This window comes from Hippocampus comes, unplaced genomic scaffold (assembly GCF_001891065.2).
Source record: "Hippocampus comes isolate QL1 unplaced genomic scaffold, H_comes_QL1_v1.1 scaffold242, whole genome shotgun sequence".
Lineage (NCBI taxonomy): Eukaryota > Metazoa > Chordata > Actinopteri > Syngnathiformes > Syngnathidae > Hippocampus > Hippocampus comes.
In genome coordinates, this window is record NW_017805385.1 from 1,853,163 (window position 1) to 1,869,438 (window position 16,276).

The following is a 16,276-nucleotide window of genomic DNA, read 5'->3' on the forward strand; positions in this document are numbered from 1 at the left end:
TAAAGGCAGCGTCACTGAGTGACGATTGCAAGTGAAGTTCGTCCCCGCTACCGAGGTGTTCAACTTTCAACTCTACAACGCTTGAATAATTTTAATGTTTTAATTTGAGCGAATTATCTGGCCGGGAAGTAAACAACTGGGAAAGTAAGTTGCCTTCCCACGCGGGGAAGATGCAGACATTTGAAATCGATATGGTGGCGACCCGCGCGTGAGAAGCTCCCGAAACACAGGAAGACGCGTGAACTACGGATGTGTGACCGTGACGACGGCGGACGCGTTTTGTTTCATGTCCTCGTCTGAAGTTGACGTGCTGGGCGACGACTAGTTCAGCTTCAGCCTCACCGAGGCTTCTTCTTGCTGTGGGGTGTACCGAACGCGAGCCCCCAGAACTGCCTTCGCGTGTGCTCGCATACGTGCTCTCGTGGGTTCCAACATGGGCACCCAGGGCGCAGGACGGAAAAGAAACAGCAACAAGGAGAGATCCACGGCAGAGGACGATGCCTTAAATCTCATCGCCAGAGAGGTGAGTTAGTTCCAACTCTCCGCAAAACGCCACTGTGTGTTTTTTAGGCTTGGACAGAGTGACAAAAGTCAACGAATCGTTTTGATTCAAGCTCAAACCGATTCACCAAAGTCATCTCGGGATGACTCAGAGCACGTTTTCAAGTTGACAGTCATCGTGTGGACTTAAGTCAGCCGGACATCAAAAATATATTTCTCATATAAGGTGAAAGACAACCAACAGCTTTTGTTGCGATTAACGCTACTTTTCTTTCAAGTGACCGCATTCTCTTTGCATTGTACTCATCAAAGACCACCCATGTGAGCCACACAAGTTAAGTGAGAAACAACAAATTGTTTTGAGTCATCTTGTATTGACTCCGAACATACATGCTGGTCTTCTCATATTCATTGGAAAAACGGCCAATTGGAAATCATCCCAAAAGTTAGCTATCATCTGAGCTAAGTTTGAGATGAGTGACCAAAGTCATGGGATTGGCCCAGAACACACTCAGGAAAAAAAAACCCAATAGTTTTACTTGTCCCAAAGCCCTTGTTGTCATGTCATTTAAACTTGACACGAGTGACAGATGTCATCTGGTATTTGAAAAGAGACATATTGGTATTTCCTAATTTTTAAGAAGGAAAAACAACCAAATGTTTTCTACAAAGTGAGGTCGAATAATGTGTAAAGATTGACGCCATTGTGTGCCGGTGTTTTCTCATTTGAGATTAACAACAGCTAATTGTTTTGATTGTCCCAAAAGCCACCAGTGAGTTTCAAGCATAAAAGAAGTGACAAAAGTAATCTTATGTTGACCCCTGTGTTAAGTAAAAACAACCAATTGTTCCAATTTGTGGTAATAATACTCTGACTATTTAGAATTAGGACTTCCTGGTAGACAGTGGTTATTCTTCAACTTGGGTTGGCGCAAAATGAAAAATGTTCACCCGAAAAGCCAATGTATCATCATCATCATCATCATTTTGTCATTTTGAAAACCCACTTGGTGCCTTCCTACTTCCGCAAGCTTCACAGTCTAGCTGTAGTATACAGTTAAATAATTTGCAAATATGGAATGGGTCAGTTTGACCCGCAAAGTAACAGGAGGGGTTGATGTGTGTGCAGTTCATGTAAACATAAGCCACCAGCGATGAAAATGGTTTTGCTGTTAATCGGCAAACACACATGTACCAACTTGCACACCAACCGGCTGGATTATGATCACAGTGACGCAAGACTGCACCTGAGCTGCTCTTACTAAACGTGCTGAACTCAGGTTGGGGCAGGCTCACCCCCCCCTCCAACCCTTTAATGTGATGAGTGATGTCATTTGCTCGCCTGCTCAGGGGACGATTTACGCCGGTCCCAAATTCGGTAATCATCGGTTACTTGTGATAACCGCCACTGAACACACTAGAAATGACCGCAACGGCTCGACGTAATCCAGTCCAAGTGGATGTCTCCACGATGTGGATGACATCACTAACTTCATACTCCCCCTCTGGCACACTTGGAAGAAGTGAGCCGTCGCCCAGCACCGTTGCTCAAGCGACCGCTCCTCTCACCGCTGTACACGAGCGAAATAAATGGAGCGGGGTGGTGTCAAAAATTGCTCTAATTGTCCTTGCTTCCTTAGCCCGTTAGTCACCGAATGCAGAATGCAAACCCGCCGAACAACTACAAATCATTCTTTCTCAGGTTTTCTATCCTGAGAGCAGCGGAAATGCTTGTGCGCCTTTTAAAGTGGCAGCAAAGTCAAATCCCTCGTATGTGACGAACTGGGTGGTGGTCCAACCACACCGATGAGTCGGCCTGCGCTGCTAAAGAGTTTAAAAATAGCATGCCGAAAAGATCAGCTGTCGCAACGCCCTGGTTTTAGAGGAGGCCCGTATGGACGACGCTGGGGGGGTGGAAGCGATGCCGCTTGCTTGTAAATGTTTGTTGTACTGGACGATCGTTGACCTTAACCCTTGCGTCCACGCTGTTGTCGTTCAAAGTGGACATAACATGAAAAATGGACTTTTGATTTGCTGTTGGGTTCCTTCAATTAAACAGTCAAGTAGGGCCGGGCTGAAAAGTTCATCTCGACAGAAATATTTCATATTAATCCATATCGCTAATTATTTCTTTAGGGTTTTTGTTGTCGTCGTCGATTGTTTTTTAAGTCTCTTCAAAGTGAGGACCCAGAGAAAAAAGGCTGAATATTGTTAACTTGTCTGATAAAATGTCCGATAAACTGATCAATATAAAGATAAAATAAATGCCTTCTTCTGAAACATAATGTGCTGAGTGGGGCTGGATGCTGTGGCTGAAAAATGTCTTACAATTAATATCAAGTCATATTTAAGGTAAAAATTAAATGTGACGTGTGTGTTTGTTTGTGTATAAGGGGGGGAAATAACACAGTGCCACATTTTCTACGCTGCTTCAGTTTGAAAAAAAACTAATTAAATGCCAGGTTGTACGCGCCATCTCGGTGAAGCTCAGCGGGGCGTTCTGAGAGCGTGAGGAGTGGATTAGTTTGGGGTGGGGGGTTGGTGGTGAAGATGGGGGCCCGGGGAGCAGCCATGTATAGAGAACAAGCCTCCGAACATCTGTCCTGCATGCAAACACAGCTTGTTAATCATTGCGGGGAGGGCACAAGCAAAGTTCATGTGCACATGAGTCAAGACACACGGAAAGAGAAAGATTTGCTCGGGCGGGACACGCCGCCGATGCGCTACTACAGGCCAACGCGGTTCCTCTTGCTCTATTTCCTGCCTTGCGCCCTCTGAAGTTGGCTAGAACCGTTTTGCCTTAAAAGGATGCCGTGCATTTTGGGTTCACTTCCTCCTTGTGACATCATCTCGGCAGATTGTTATCACAAAGTGCTTCCTGTTTATTTGTCCCGCCATCGCTGAGAGGAAGTGCGTGGTCGCCAGTGGCGTTCAGGTGTTCGGGCCGACTCGTCCAGTCATACTCTATCCTCGGTACGCCGCAGGCGTAAAAGGTCGCCAAAAAGGATGATTTCTGATTCAATGAAAGCTAATCAGATGAACAACAAAAACAAAAGTCTACGGTGAAATCAAAATCAATATTTAATCTCATCTCACAGCTGAAATATTTTCAGTTCGGGAAAGCGCAACATCATTTGTCTTGTCTTGATGGAAAGTGCAACACAAGTCGTTTGTTTGTCTTTTGGGGAAAGTGCCACATCAATTGTCTGTCCGTTTGGAAACTGCATCGTGTTTAGTCCGCCTTTTTAGGACAACGAAACAGTGGTAGGTTCTTCTTTTTAGGAAAGTGCAACTTCAATAGCTTGTCTTCTTTTTAGGAAAGTGTTGTAGGAAAACCTCTGTGAGCCTCAGGCTGAGCCGCACCGTATTTCTTTGCTGAAGCGACCTGTGCTTGGACCGCAAGTTGCTCGTCGTCGTCCTGTCCTCTCCCAAAGTGGCACGTAAAGTCATGCGAGGAATTTGTGTGTTGTTGTGCTGTTTGCGTTGCGTTTCTCGGTTTGTGACGAGGCAGCTGCGTTCACGTTGTTGGAGTGCTCCGGACCTGACGTAGCCTTCGCATTTTGCTGATTGCGGGGGGCAAAAGTCCCACAGCTGTTGCCATGTTTGCCATGAGGTCTTGTTGAGCGAGCCTCCACCTCCGTTTCCGAGATTCAACTTGACTGACAGAAAACAGAACTCTCAGACATGAAACGACTGCGCCAGCATCGGATTTATTGTCTGAAATCAAGTCGGAACGGCTCCGGGAATCCTGTGGAGTCCGTCTTTTTTTTCCGTCGAGATGGCGGTTTTATTTGGTGCGTTTGTAACCGCGCTGGAGATTTCAACATGTTCCAAATATGGTACCTTGCTCTTCATTTTCCCCCTGGAGGAGTCACCCGATTGAAAACGTGCTGAATTACATCCCCTTTTAGTCCATTTAGGGCAATATAAATAGCTGTGGAGAAAAAAAAGAGAGTTCCACATCTTTCGGTCTAGTTAGGTTAAGCCCTCTCACGGTGGCTACACAGACGAGTCACTCATTTATAGGTACTATTGATAAATTTAAAGTGTGTGTCTGTGTTTATATAGACTCGAATGTATTCGTGTTGTGCTAAAAAGCTAGCTCGCGCCATGCAACAAATGTCTTATTAGAAGTAGTCATCCAAGTTGTTGGACTTGGTTGTTGATCTCGAACGAGTCGCACACACATTTGGAATTTTATGTACTGGTAATTAGAAAAGAAAAGCAAGTCAGGAAGCACAAAACGTCATGCGACAAATGTCTTATTAGAAGTAACTCATCCAAGTTGTCGGAGTTGGTTGTTGATCTCGAACGAGTCGCAAACACATTTGGCATTTTATGTAATTAGAAAAGAAAAGCAAGTCAGGAAGCACAAAATGGGCTGGCCACATCCGGGCATAGTCTGCTTACAAAGTGAGTTGACATTCAAAAGAAGGTCACTTTCAGTCCCATTCAACCAACCGATTGCATCGTGACACATGCGGCGCCGCGCTCTCGACCGTTTTCCTTCGTCACTTACACGAGCAACACTGCTTTGTAATTGCTCCCACGGAATATGACAATATACCCGTCACCTCCCTATCAGCCGCTAACGCTCATTTCTGCATCTGACACTAGCGCAGCTCTGCTTAACTTTGACACAGTCGTGGTCGCAGCAGTTAAAAGGCCGCTGTTCCCTCAGACCGCCCGCCCTCTTTCGAGCAGAAGGACCAAAACCCGTCAGAGGAAGCCCTGCGCTGTGTTCCCGTTGCTTGCTCATGCTGACCGATGTGAAGGAAATGCATTTAGCGCAAGAATAAGAGGCGTTTCTGCAGCCCCTGCCCGCAGGCAAACAAGACGGAGCGCCACACGGCGACCACAATGTTAGAGGAAGGAAACGCTTACACATACTTTGAGCCGCGCGCGCACGCACAAGTTGCGCTTTGAGAGGTCCTTTTAAGGAGAAGGCCCTTCGTTCGATTCATTGCCCAGTGGAGCGATGGCAAAGTTCGCTAAACACTTCTAAAAATACATCCGGTGCTTCTCTCATGTTTAGTGTTTGTACACAAGATATACGTAAAATTGTCGCGAGCTTCTGCTGTGTAACATTTCATGCCGACAGATGTATAAAACAAATGCTCCCATTGCTGTATAACGATGATCATTGGTTACTCGCTTGTGTTTGGCAAATGTATAAAACAAATGCTCCCATTGCTGTATAACGATTTCCTTTTCTATGTTTTTTTTTTTCCTCCCTGTTCCTCTTCCAGGCTGAGGCCCGACTGGCAGCCAAGAGGGCAGCGAGGGCAGAAGCCAGAGAGATCCGCATGCGGGAACTTGAGAGGCAACAAAAAGAGGTGAACAAAATGAAAATGCAGTCGGCGCATCATTGGACTTCATCCAGTTTGAAGCGAGCCAAACGGAAGGAAGCCTTGTAGAAATTAGAACGTGCCGCTTCCAATAGTGTTTGTGTTCTTAGCTTTTTTTTTTTGTGGAGTTTCTTCTCCGGTTTAGCACGTCGGCTGCGTAGCAAGGGGGACTTTTTATAGCTCCCTATTATTAGCGTCACGTAATCTCATATGCAGTCAGACCTCTGCCCCCCCCCGCCCCCACAACCCCTACACAAAAGTATGCGTTACCATGTCGGCTATTTGACCACATTTTTTTTTTTAAATAGCCAATAACGTGCAAGTTCATCATGTCATCTGTTCCCGAGCACTACGTTATTCTTGTATTCAGTCGAAACCCAGTCGCTGAAGTCATATGTACGGGATTACTGATCATTGTTTTGTGTGTGTGTGTGTGTGTGTGTGTGTGTGTGTGTGTGTGTGTGTGTGTGTGTGTGTGTGTTAAATCCTTTAACTCAGTTGTAAAGTAGCTTAGCAGGTTGCGCTCCTCGGCCCAAGCCGCAATGCTGCACTCGGTTCACGTTGTTGACTCCAGCAATGGGGCTCCCGCACGCCAGCCACCGGCGGGTGTTTGGTAACGGTTGCGTTGTCGAAAATTGAAGACATGGGCAAAATGGCAGATGGATGATTGATTGATTTTCAATTGGATTGAGATTGGCTCCCTGTATGCCTTTTGGATTGAAATTGCTACATTCCCGTACCGCTGCGATCTATCCTATTGGTTCTTACCTACTGGACGCTGAAGAATGCCGTCCGTCCCGGTACCCTGATGTCGACAAAAACGGCCGGGCGTCTCCTCGCAGGGAGGAGACTGCGGGCGGCCTTCACCAGGCGCCCTCGGAGCCCCCCTGTCAAAAAGAGCGGCACGGTGAGTTAAATAGCAGACGTGCAAGCGTGATAAGCAGATTTTGCAACTCATTCCGTGAATGAGCTGAAGTGGGCACTAATGAGTGTCCGGACGCAGATAAGCAATAGTTTTGTCTCGGTTTCTGTTGGGCTTGGCGAGCCACCCACCCCCCTCCCCGCCAGTCCTCAAATTTGAGAAACTTCTAGGTTGGGTGAAGAGCTAATAAATGACAAAATTGAAGCAGCACTGCCTATTTGCAGCCCGTTGTGTCCCCCAGTGGTGCGACAGCGTCAAAATCAAGAGACGTTGACCTTCACCAGCAAAATGGCTGATCCAGGGCAAACAAACTCTTGAGCTAGCAAGTCTGCCACAGTAGCTCATCGGAACAGACTTGACCTAACGGAACCCGAGCCAGAACATTGGATACGCGAGGGCATTACTGCTATCGAGGAGAGTGTTAATGAGGTCGTGAAGGGGCTAAGCAGCAAATCTGCTCCCGAAAGCCAGAATTACAAGGCGGTCAATCCACGTATTGGGCAAGCATACAGTACAACAGCGACGGCGCCGGTAAATCTGATTGATGTGCGGAGGTGCTGGGATGGAAAGCGTAGCGACGAGCTCAGCGGCGGAATCGGAGAGCTCCGAGTGAGACCGCGATCGAATCGAGGGAAAAGCGTTCCCCATATTCATTTTAGAAGTGATCAAGCGGATCGTCGCGACTCGATTTCAATTCACCATCTGCGGCTCGGAGTGGAAAAAGTGGCTTAGCTTAGCTTAGCTTTAGCACAGGCGATCAACTTTGGCTCTGCCTCAGTAAGCTTCCTCTCGCTTCAGGGGTCCTGGCGACAAGCCATCGGCAACGGTCAACAAATTGGAGGCATAGCACAGAACCTAGCGATAGCCGAATATTGCGGCTGCCTGGATTCAAAGTATAAATTGTGACAGCCAGCGAGCCTGAGTGGCGTCTCTGGGGACCAGACCGAGATCAGGGCATCGTTCAGGTCGTCACAAAAGTGCCGGCCAATAGACGTACTAGAGAATGACTCGAGCCCCTTGAGGGCGGCCATTGTTCGGCAGTGATCCAGCTTCTGGCACAAAGTGTGAGCAGCAGGACCTCGATTGTGACGGGGTTGCCTTCTTCCAGTGGCGACGTAACCTGAATTTTATCTGCAAGTCAGAATGTAGTGTTATCACTGTCGCATGCTAAGGCGGTGATTCAAGATTCTTCCCCCCCCGCGACAGTATGCGTTGTTTCATCTTCCCAACTGCCTCTGAACTGAATCTGACCCATCAGCCTTCGTCTGTTGTTGGCTTCTCCTGATTGAGGCGCCATTTTTGCACTTTCTGCCTGGCGGGTTTCTGTTTCCATACATTTTGACATCTTTCAATCTCTCTCTCTCTTTCTCTCTCTCTCTCTCTCTCTCTCTCTCTCTCCCCCCCCGATTGCTGGTGGTGTCCAGATCTTTCAGGTGCAGAAGGTATGCGTCTTGCTCAAAGCGTGTGCTCCAAGCAATATTGGCGATGGTTTATTTGTTTCATAACTTGCTTTTTTTTTTTCCCCTTTAGAAGTATTATGGCTTGAATCCCAAATCAGATGACAGATCAGACAGCAAATGGGGAGATATTGAGCAATGGATGGTACCGCTTTTGTCCTGCGATGACACCGCCTTGTTACTAACTCGAATGCACGTTTACATCCGTAATTGCTTTGAGTTGTAATTTGGGCGTGAGCCATTTCCCGTCTGGATTTGTTGTTGTTTGTGTTTCCCTTTATAAAGAGAGAACTCATTGTAATGAATCCAAGCTTGATCCCCTGTTTTAAAAAAAATGGTCATAGGGGAGTAGGGTTGACTCTTTGGCCCGCAGTCAGCTTGACCATCTGCCCTCTCGGTGTGGACTGCATGACATTTGCTGTGTCGGATTTCTCGTGCCACGACTGAGTTCAAATTTCACCAGGAAAGTTTACTGACAGAATGTTGACTGTTTGACGTGAACAAATACTAACCATGACCAAAGAGATGTCACTTTTTGGAATTGGATCAGCAACATGCAGTGCTTGAAGTCTAACAACCCTGCCACATTTTAGCTACATTTGAGCTATGGCCCAAAAATCAGGAAAACTGAAACGGTGAAAAGCAACTTGATGCTGAATCTCCGCAATTCACTGCGACATAGTTCAGTCTGCACATTTTCAGCAATTGTCTTCCGATTCACTTTACGGAGGTCTTCAATTTGTGACGTAATGACGTGGTTGAAATTGGACCACAAAAAATTCATGGGAAAAAAAAAACACATCATGTTTGGGTTGAGCTGCTGCTAAAGCAACGAGAGCTGATATCTGAAGCACGTACCGACTGATCATATGCATTTGACATCTTGTCACAAAGAGAGCGTCCAGCATCATGGAGTGCTTTAATGTGAACTCTTTCAAATCTACCGCCGTCTTGTTTGTGCGGCCTCGTCCCCCCACGCGTCATCCCCCCTTTTTCCCTTCATCACCTTTTGCCTTCTTCCCACCATGCAGGAGGACAGTGAGCGATACTCACGCCCCTCACAGCCGCACACGGTTTGTAGCCCTCCCTCCTGTTTCTTCTCTTCCATCAAAGAGGTGTTCAGTTCTTCGCTGTCCCGTACAAATCTGAGCTAAAGCTCCATAATGCCTTGGTATGAGCAAAATGCTCACAGTATTAGCTACATTTAATTCAAATGTCTTTTTAAAATTTAAATCAAACAGGGTTTTTTGTTTTTTTTTGTTTTTTATCATCTGAATTATGTAACAGGTGCATCTGAATAAAAAGCAGGATATCATGGAAATGTTTCGGTAGTTATTTCGATTCATCAAACAGGCCGGTATCCAAAATTCATATCATTTTGGCTGTTTTTCATGGAATTGTCTAATTTCTTGGAATTGGGAATTTGGGGCATTCATTCATCAATAATCAAAATGATTTAAACAATGAATAAAATGAAGTACCAAATTCCGTGTGTGTGTGTGTGTGTGTGTGTGTGTATGTGTGTGTAGTGTATCTATATCATGATTTCCAATTTTTTTATGGAGCCACTGAAATGACTTGCAAATTCCAGAATATTCAACGTTGCCATGCACCTGGACACGATACAATTAGTACCTCTTGCGTGTATCGGTTTACTTAGCGTCGTGTTCACATCTCGTCCATAAACGAGCAAGAATATGAACGCGCCCGACTCCCATTGGTGCTCTGCATCGGGCATCATGAATTTTCCTGGACAAAAAGTTCTCAACCCTGATTGTCCTTTGCCATCTGTCTTATGTCTCACACAGCTTTCAGACGACGACGAACGCATGTCTGTGGGAAGCCGAGGCAGCGCCAGGGTCAGTATCCGACGTCCCCGTCGTCGTATATTCATGTTTCCGCGTGTATGGTGGAGATTTTCGATGCCAAAATCAATCTGAAAACGCTTTCTCATGAACCGCTGCACAAAACGTTCATGTCTCCGCATTATGACGTGCCAACGTGAAAATGCAATGTTTTTATTGTCTTGATGGGGGGGGGGGGACACATTGGTGCACTTTTTTTTTCCCCAAGACGGGAGTAGTTTGATGAAAGGATGTTGCAGACGTGTTGAAGGACACGTGGGAATCGTTTTAAATTGTTGGGGGGGAAAAAAGTGTTTCCCTTTCAAAGAGAGTCCAGCATCCTAGTTGATGTTTTCGTGTCTCTTGCACAGTCGGATCTTGATGTGGTTTACGGTGCCGGGGTAAGGCTGGTGCTCTGGAATGGAATCGTTTGAAAAACACAATATTTCTCCCAGTGTGTGTGTAATACTGTGTGCCCCCCCCCTTTTTTTTTTTAACTGCCTGTGCATGATCTTGCGTAATTGATTTTGAGCTTTGCGGGTGTCCATAAAGTCTGGGCACCTTCTGGTTAAACAAAAACACAACAAAACAATTTTATTGAATCGTAATGTTGATCAATAATATTTCCAACATGATTTCTAGAATTTGCTGCGCTTTGCCAAATTCAGGTGAACTGGCTGGACTTGAAGGTCTGCGTTGCCGTCGATTTCGGCACATCGACCGGTGATGCGTTCTCACGTGTGGTTAAAAACTGTGATCGTCATCGAGTCCGCTTTGTCCTTTGGTACAACCCAGAAAAAGAATCTGCTCTGTCGACAGACTTTGTCGACACCCTTTGTAAGACCTACACCAGTTCATATTGACATTTGCTGGCCTCCACTCAGTATTGAGTGTCCTGTTGCTCTTTTGCACAATATTCGGAATCTGTTTTTTTTTTTTTTTCCTGATTGTGGATATCTCTCCTTTGGTAGCCTTGTGCTGTTGTTCTATGTGCTTTTTATCACATAGCCTTGAAAGTATAACCCAGTTTTTGCCAACGCTTACCGAGCCAAGGCACACTACCAAATAAATGACATGAAGTATTCATACTGAAATAATAATAATCAAGGGCAATTTGATCCACGGCATACTCGGAGTGATAACAAATCCACATTGCATGTAATCATGGTTCATTCCGATGTGCAGTTATGTGGTTGCGGAAAAATGACTTGGCGTGCTATTTGTTCGTATCCTCACGCTGATCTCGTTCTTTCTGTCACACTCTTAAGAGCTCGTCGTCGCTCTCGCATAAGTCCAAGAAGAAAAAGAAGCATAAGCACAAAGAGAAGGATGTACGTATGTCATTGGCCGACGATTGCGGGTTGAAATAAATAACCTTTTGCAGCCAATAACAAATGCCTTTTGCACTCTTGCTTTGTAGAGGAACGGCCACGATGATGAGTACAGTGTTCTATCCAGCCGGGTTAGTAGGCGCTTGTTGCAATGACGCTTCAATGTAACGTGTCAACAAGTCAGTCTCGTCCTTCTATTAACACCCGAGTGGTTTGAGCGGAATGTCCCAATTTGCAGTCTTTAAAAAAAACAGTCATACAGTTGATTGTTTTGGGTGAAAGTAGAGTGTGATATGTGTGCTGGAATAGTTTCCCTTACCGATGAACTAGCCTTGACCTTCTGCTTGTTGTTTATTTTGCGGATTACACATCACCGTCCAGGCCGGGTTGATAAGATTTGCCCTGTGACTGTTAGGTGACGTGTCATCAAGGACACGGGTGTTGTTTCGGCGCAACCTTTTGTGTTCATCGGTCTATGGTGATGACAGAAATTGGCTAAACTATTCTCGGCAATGGATTGCCACTGGAAGATTGACACCCACTCGGGATTGTAACTGGTTGCAATTGCAAGTTGTCTTCATTCCAAATTCTTGGTTTGGGGGCTCCCTCTCAGGCATCGTACGCCTCGTCTGACTTGTACAGCCTCAATGGTCTGCCCACCGGCCGGAATCCGGGTTCAACTGGCTCCTACCAGGTTCGTATGGAACAAACTCTGCATGAAAAAAGACCCGATGAGGGCTGCCCTCTGCCAAGAGAATCTTTTGCCAACATCACACTTGATCAGCCAGTCATATCATTGCCATCATTTCATTGACTTTTTATGGACTCGCAAGTCATTAGCGGCACACATTTGGATCATTCTTAAGCTCCCGAAACGAAGCACTGCCGGCCCGGCCACTTTTTAACTTCCCTGAGTAGCTTGCAACCAGACGTGTGTGAGATTTCTTTCCACCGAATAGAAATGACGAAATGTAAACATGCTGAAACGTGAGCAAAAAGCGCCGGTGTCGTCTGTATCATGTCGCATCAAATCCAGAGCTCCTTATACGAGGACGGTCTCTGCTCCGGGTCGCGGCGACTCTCCGGCTCCAACTTTGGCTCCCATGTAAGTTTTGTTTGTTTGTTTGTTTGGCATGGTGACGTTTTTTAGGTGTGTAAGGTTGCCTTTTCAAGTCATGAAATAATTGTGACTTGTTTTGATTTGCCGTGTGGCAACTTTGCATTTGTCTTGACGCGATGTGTGTGATTGTATGCTAACAGCGCATGGCAGATTGTTGAAGTGTTCAAATGAGTAGGGTGCGGGGCTCCGGACGCGTATCACTGATGTTTTTTCACAGTAGCCTACATCGACTCATTTCCTGCCACCTGTTTTCAAAGCAAACTTCACTGTGTTGCCAGCCGATTTCAAGCGGTTTGACCTATCTTTTAAGACCCACTGATATTTCATAAGGACCAAATCTACCAAAAGGAAGAGCAGTTTCTTCTTTCACCAGAAAAAGTTTGTCTCTAGCAGTAGAACATAGGCGCCCCCCCCCCCATAAAAATGTAATACGGTCATCACATCACTGCACTTATTTGACACCAACTGCGACTACTTTCCCGTTACCAATGGCCTTGGTGGCTTCTTAGCAAACATGAATAGGTGCCGTGTTCAACAAGTAACTGAAGATAGATTCCACTCCACTCCAAAAAAAAAAACGGTGAATTTGTGAATCGCCAAAACAGCAAATACGTGGGGACGGCGGCATCAACTGCCTGCGTCCGATAGGAGCCTGCGCATGTTACTCCACTTTGCTGGATGGAAGCATCACCGTGTGCTTCCTCGACAGCCTCTCGAGTACAGCGGCTACCGCGGCTCCAACTCCAGAACTTCCAGCCGGGCCAATTCTGCCCGTACCAGCCCAGCGGTGAGCCGTCCAGATAGCCTGCCTGCAAGTCATGAAATGCAGCCGCTTGTAAAGTCTTCAATGTTTTGGCGGATGGCTGCGCTCGTTTGGTTTGGGCTGATTTTTGTCCGTTTGGTCTGAACGGCCATCTGTTGTCTGCACCCCCGCGGTGGGCCATCCAGGACAATGCTGGCTCTGTCGCCAGTCTGTTCAGAAGCACTTCCAGTAGCAGAGGACTCCCCAGAGATCTGGACGATGTTACTATTCCCGATTTTTCTGACGTGAGTCTCCTTTCCGCCCCCAGGAGGCCGAGGCCTTTGAGATTGCCGTTTTTAGTCTCCCGCATCCTCCCTTTTATGCACTTAACCCAACAATGCCGTTTGCCTTGTCTGTGTTGTTGATTTGTGTGTCAAACATGGACAGATTTCAATACACTGTCAACTCACAAGATAACTTTTAACTTCGGGTTGTTGCGATCAGGGTTTCATGCTGCCGATTCCCGATACCGATCATCCATGACTGAGATCGCCTGAAACCAATCGCATGGATTAGCTTTTGTGAGGCAAAATGCATGTCGTTAAAAAAAAAAAAAAGAGAGCGTGCGCGTGTTGCTGAGCGACCTGAATTCCGGATTTGGGGCCTGGTGTCGTTCTTGATGCTTGTAGGCCCGGTGGCCTCCATGTCAGCCTGACTTGGCTGTAATCGCTTTTTCCTTGCCTCCACAGGTCGACGACAGGGATTATCTCGAGAAAGTAAGTGGAACGCCAAACACCGAGCAGGTTCTTCTACCTTTTTATTTGCATTACTCAACTGCGGCTCGATGACGTTTTGGCAGGGTTCCCGAGCGGCTTCTGCGTTAACGGCGGCCACTCTCGCCTCCCTCGGCGGGACTTCCTCGCGGAGAGCAAGTGTAGAGACCGCCATCACAGTCGATGCCGAAACAGCAACGAGAGAAATTAAGGTAGCGCGAATAGACGATCCTCATTCGCTCTGCAAACGTGTCCGTACCTTCCTTCCTGCTTTGCCTCTGCGGATGGCTCACACTTGACGCTTCCCTTGCTCACTGCTGCTGCTCTTTTCACCAGGAAATTCATGAACTGAAGGATCAGATCCAAGATGTGGAGTCCAAGTACAATCAGAACCTAAAAGAAGTCAAGGTATAAGAACCTGAGACTGATTTTTTTTGTATGCCGTTGCCATAATATATTCAATTTGACAAGCCTTAAAAAAATAAAACACTCAAGTCGCCTGGACTGTTTTTGTAGCACCGTAACATATGCTCCTGACGTGGCATCCTCTCCTTCCACAGTTGGCATCTTCTTTCTGTCTGCTTGCTTGTAGCTCTTGGTTTGCGCACATGTCGGGAGAAGCCAAAAGACATCGAATAATCTCTCAGTGATGCTAGATACGGTCATAGTGTCCCACCCACTTTATCACTAAATCCTCGATCACCAGAACACTGGTAACAAGGATGGAAAAGTATTTCCGGAAAATCGTAGAGTGTCAACACCTTCAAGTTCAAATGCAATTGATACCAAGATTGTGACCAAGACCAAGACCCAGATCTTGAGTCATAAATGATTGCTGAACAATGGAAAAAAGAAACTTTTTTTTCAGCTGAAAGAAGAGAGTCTCATCTTTCTTTTGGCAGGCTGCATGTTTATATCGCAATAGAAGACAATAATCCGTGGGCCTTGCAAAGCAGTCAAAATCCAGTGAAACGTCTGAGATTGAGGGGGTTTGCGCCAATGAAAACGGCGGGGATTGAATGATTTAATTAATCCATGACCCCTTCAGTAGTCCTTAGACAATGACCTAAATGTATCACTGATCACATGCACGTATGCTCACCGCATCAATGTTTTCTTCTTGTACAGCTATAGTGATGGAGGAAGATGGAGTGAGATAACAATGAATTGGCCTACGTTTTTCTAGGAGGCGTTAACAGAAGTGGAGGAGAAGTACCGCAAGGCCATGGTGTCCAATGCTCAGCTGGACAATGAAAAAAACAACCTGATGTACCAGGTGGACACACTAAAAGACTCACTGATAGAACTAGAAGAACTCCTGTCCGAGTCGAGGCGGGAGTACGAAGAGAAGGTCAAGGTATGGCACGCAGCCATTTGCAATTATGTATTCCCCTTTACGTGTTGTCATGATACGTACAAGTCTATTTTGAAGTGCTCTTGGCGAGTTTTATTGGAGGACTGGTCAGATTGGTTCACAGGAAGCGGGCCTCCACAAACAGAAGGGGCTTAGTTATTTGTTCTGGGGCTGCTTTGCTACATCCGGCACAGGGTGTCTTGAATCTATGCTTGGTAGAATGGAATCTAGAGGACTATCAAAGCTCGCAATGCCTTCATAGTCCTCTGGATTCAAGCAGAAGGTGCTTGAGAGCGCTTCACGTCAGTTCTGTTCTGGCACTGCTTTGCTATATCAGGCACAGGGTCTTGGAGTCAGTGTAGGCCAGTGGACAATGAAATCTCAGACAACCAAGGCACTCCCAAACAAAAAGTACTGACCAGTGTCAGAAAGCCTGGCCACTAGTCCTTTAAATATCCGACTCAGCGGAGCATTATGTTTGTCCAGGCTGCTTTCAGTAGTTGGTTTAAATGAAAGTGATTCATGGTAACCACAAAAATGAAGTGTCATTTTCATTGGTTCATTTTTCATCACATTTTTACATTTAGTGATACTTTGGTCCGTTTTCAAAGTATTTTCAGTGACCAGTGTGTTTTTTTTCTTGCGGCATGTGTGCTCATTCACTGCCGATCCCCACAGGACTTTGAACGCGAGAAACATGCCCACAGTGTTCTTCAGTTCCAGTTCAACGAAATGAAAGAGACGCTGAAACAAAGCGAGGAGCTGCTCAATGTGAGTGTTTACTTGATGGCGTCAATGAACGCTTGCATGGCCATCACTTGCACGCTCGGATGTCATTTCACCCGGATTTTCCTTTCCCACATCAAGCTTGTCACCACTTTCTT

At 46.2% G+C, this 16,276-nt stretch overlaps 1 protein-coding gene across 13 annotated transcripts in view; it reads left to right on the top strand.

Moving 5' to 3' along the window:
• lrrfip1a (leucine rich repeat (in FLII) interacting protein 1a) overlaps nt 1-16,276 on the top strand; it is a 24,584-nt gene continuing 8,308 nt past the window's right edge. Inside the window, exons 1-18 of one of the 13 annotated variants that reach the window (XM_019872808.1) lie at nt 1-523; nt 5,751-5,837; nt 8,196-8,213; nt 8,302-8,373; nt 9,260-9,301; nt 10,037-10,087; nt 10,444-10,473; nt 11,341-11,403; nt 11,493-11,534; nt 12,017-12,097; nt 12,440-12,508; nt 13,233-13,358; nt 13,472-13,570; nt 14,015-14,041; nt 14,122-14,250; nt 14,375-14,446; nt 15,225-15,395; nt 16,071-16,163. In XM_019872808.1, coding sequence (XP_019728367.1) covers nt 434-523; nt 5,751-5,837; nt 8,196-8,213; nt 8,302-8,373; nt 9,260-9,301; nt 10,037-10,087; nt 10,444-10,473; nt 11,341-11,403; nt 11,493-11,534; nt 12,017-12,097; nt 12,440-12,508; nt 13,233-13,358; nt 13,472-13,570; nt 14,015-14,041; nt 14,122-14,250; nt 14,375-14,446; nt 15,225-15,395; nt 16,071-16,163 — 1,362 coding nt within the window. In that variant the 5' untranslated portion in view covers nt 1-433. The remainder of the gene's footprint in view (nt 524-5,750; nt 5,838-8,195; nt 8,214-8,301; nt 8,374-9,259; nt 9,302-10,036; nt 10,088-10,443; nt 10,474-11,340; nt 11,404-11,492; nt 11,535-12,016; nt 12,098-12,439; nt 12,509-13,232; nt 13,359-13,471; nt 13,571-14,014; nt 14,042-14,121; nt 14,251-14,374; nt 14,447-15,224; nt 15,396-16,070; nt 16,164-16,276) is intronic. The other 12 variants (XM_019872796.1, XM_019872797.1, XM_019872798.1 and 9 more) reach the window with 12 other exon arrangements.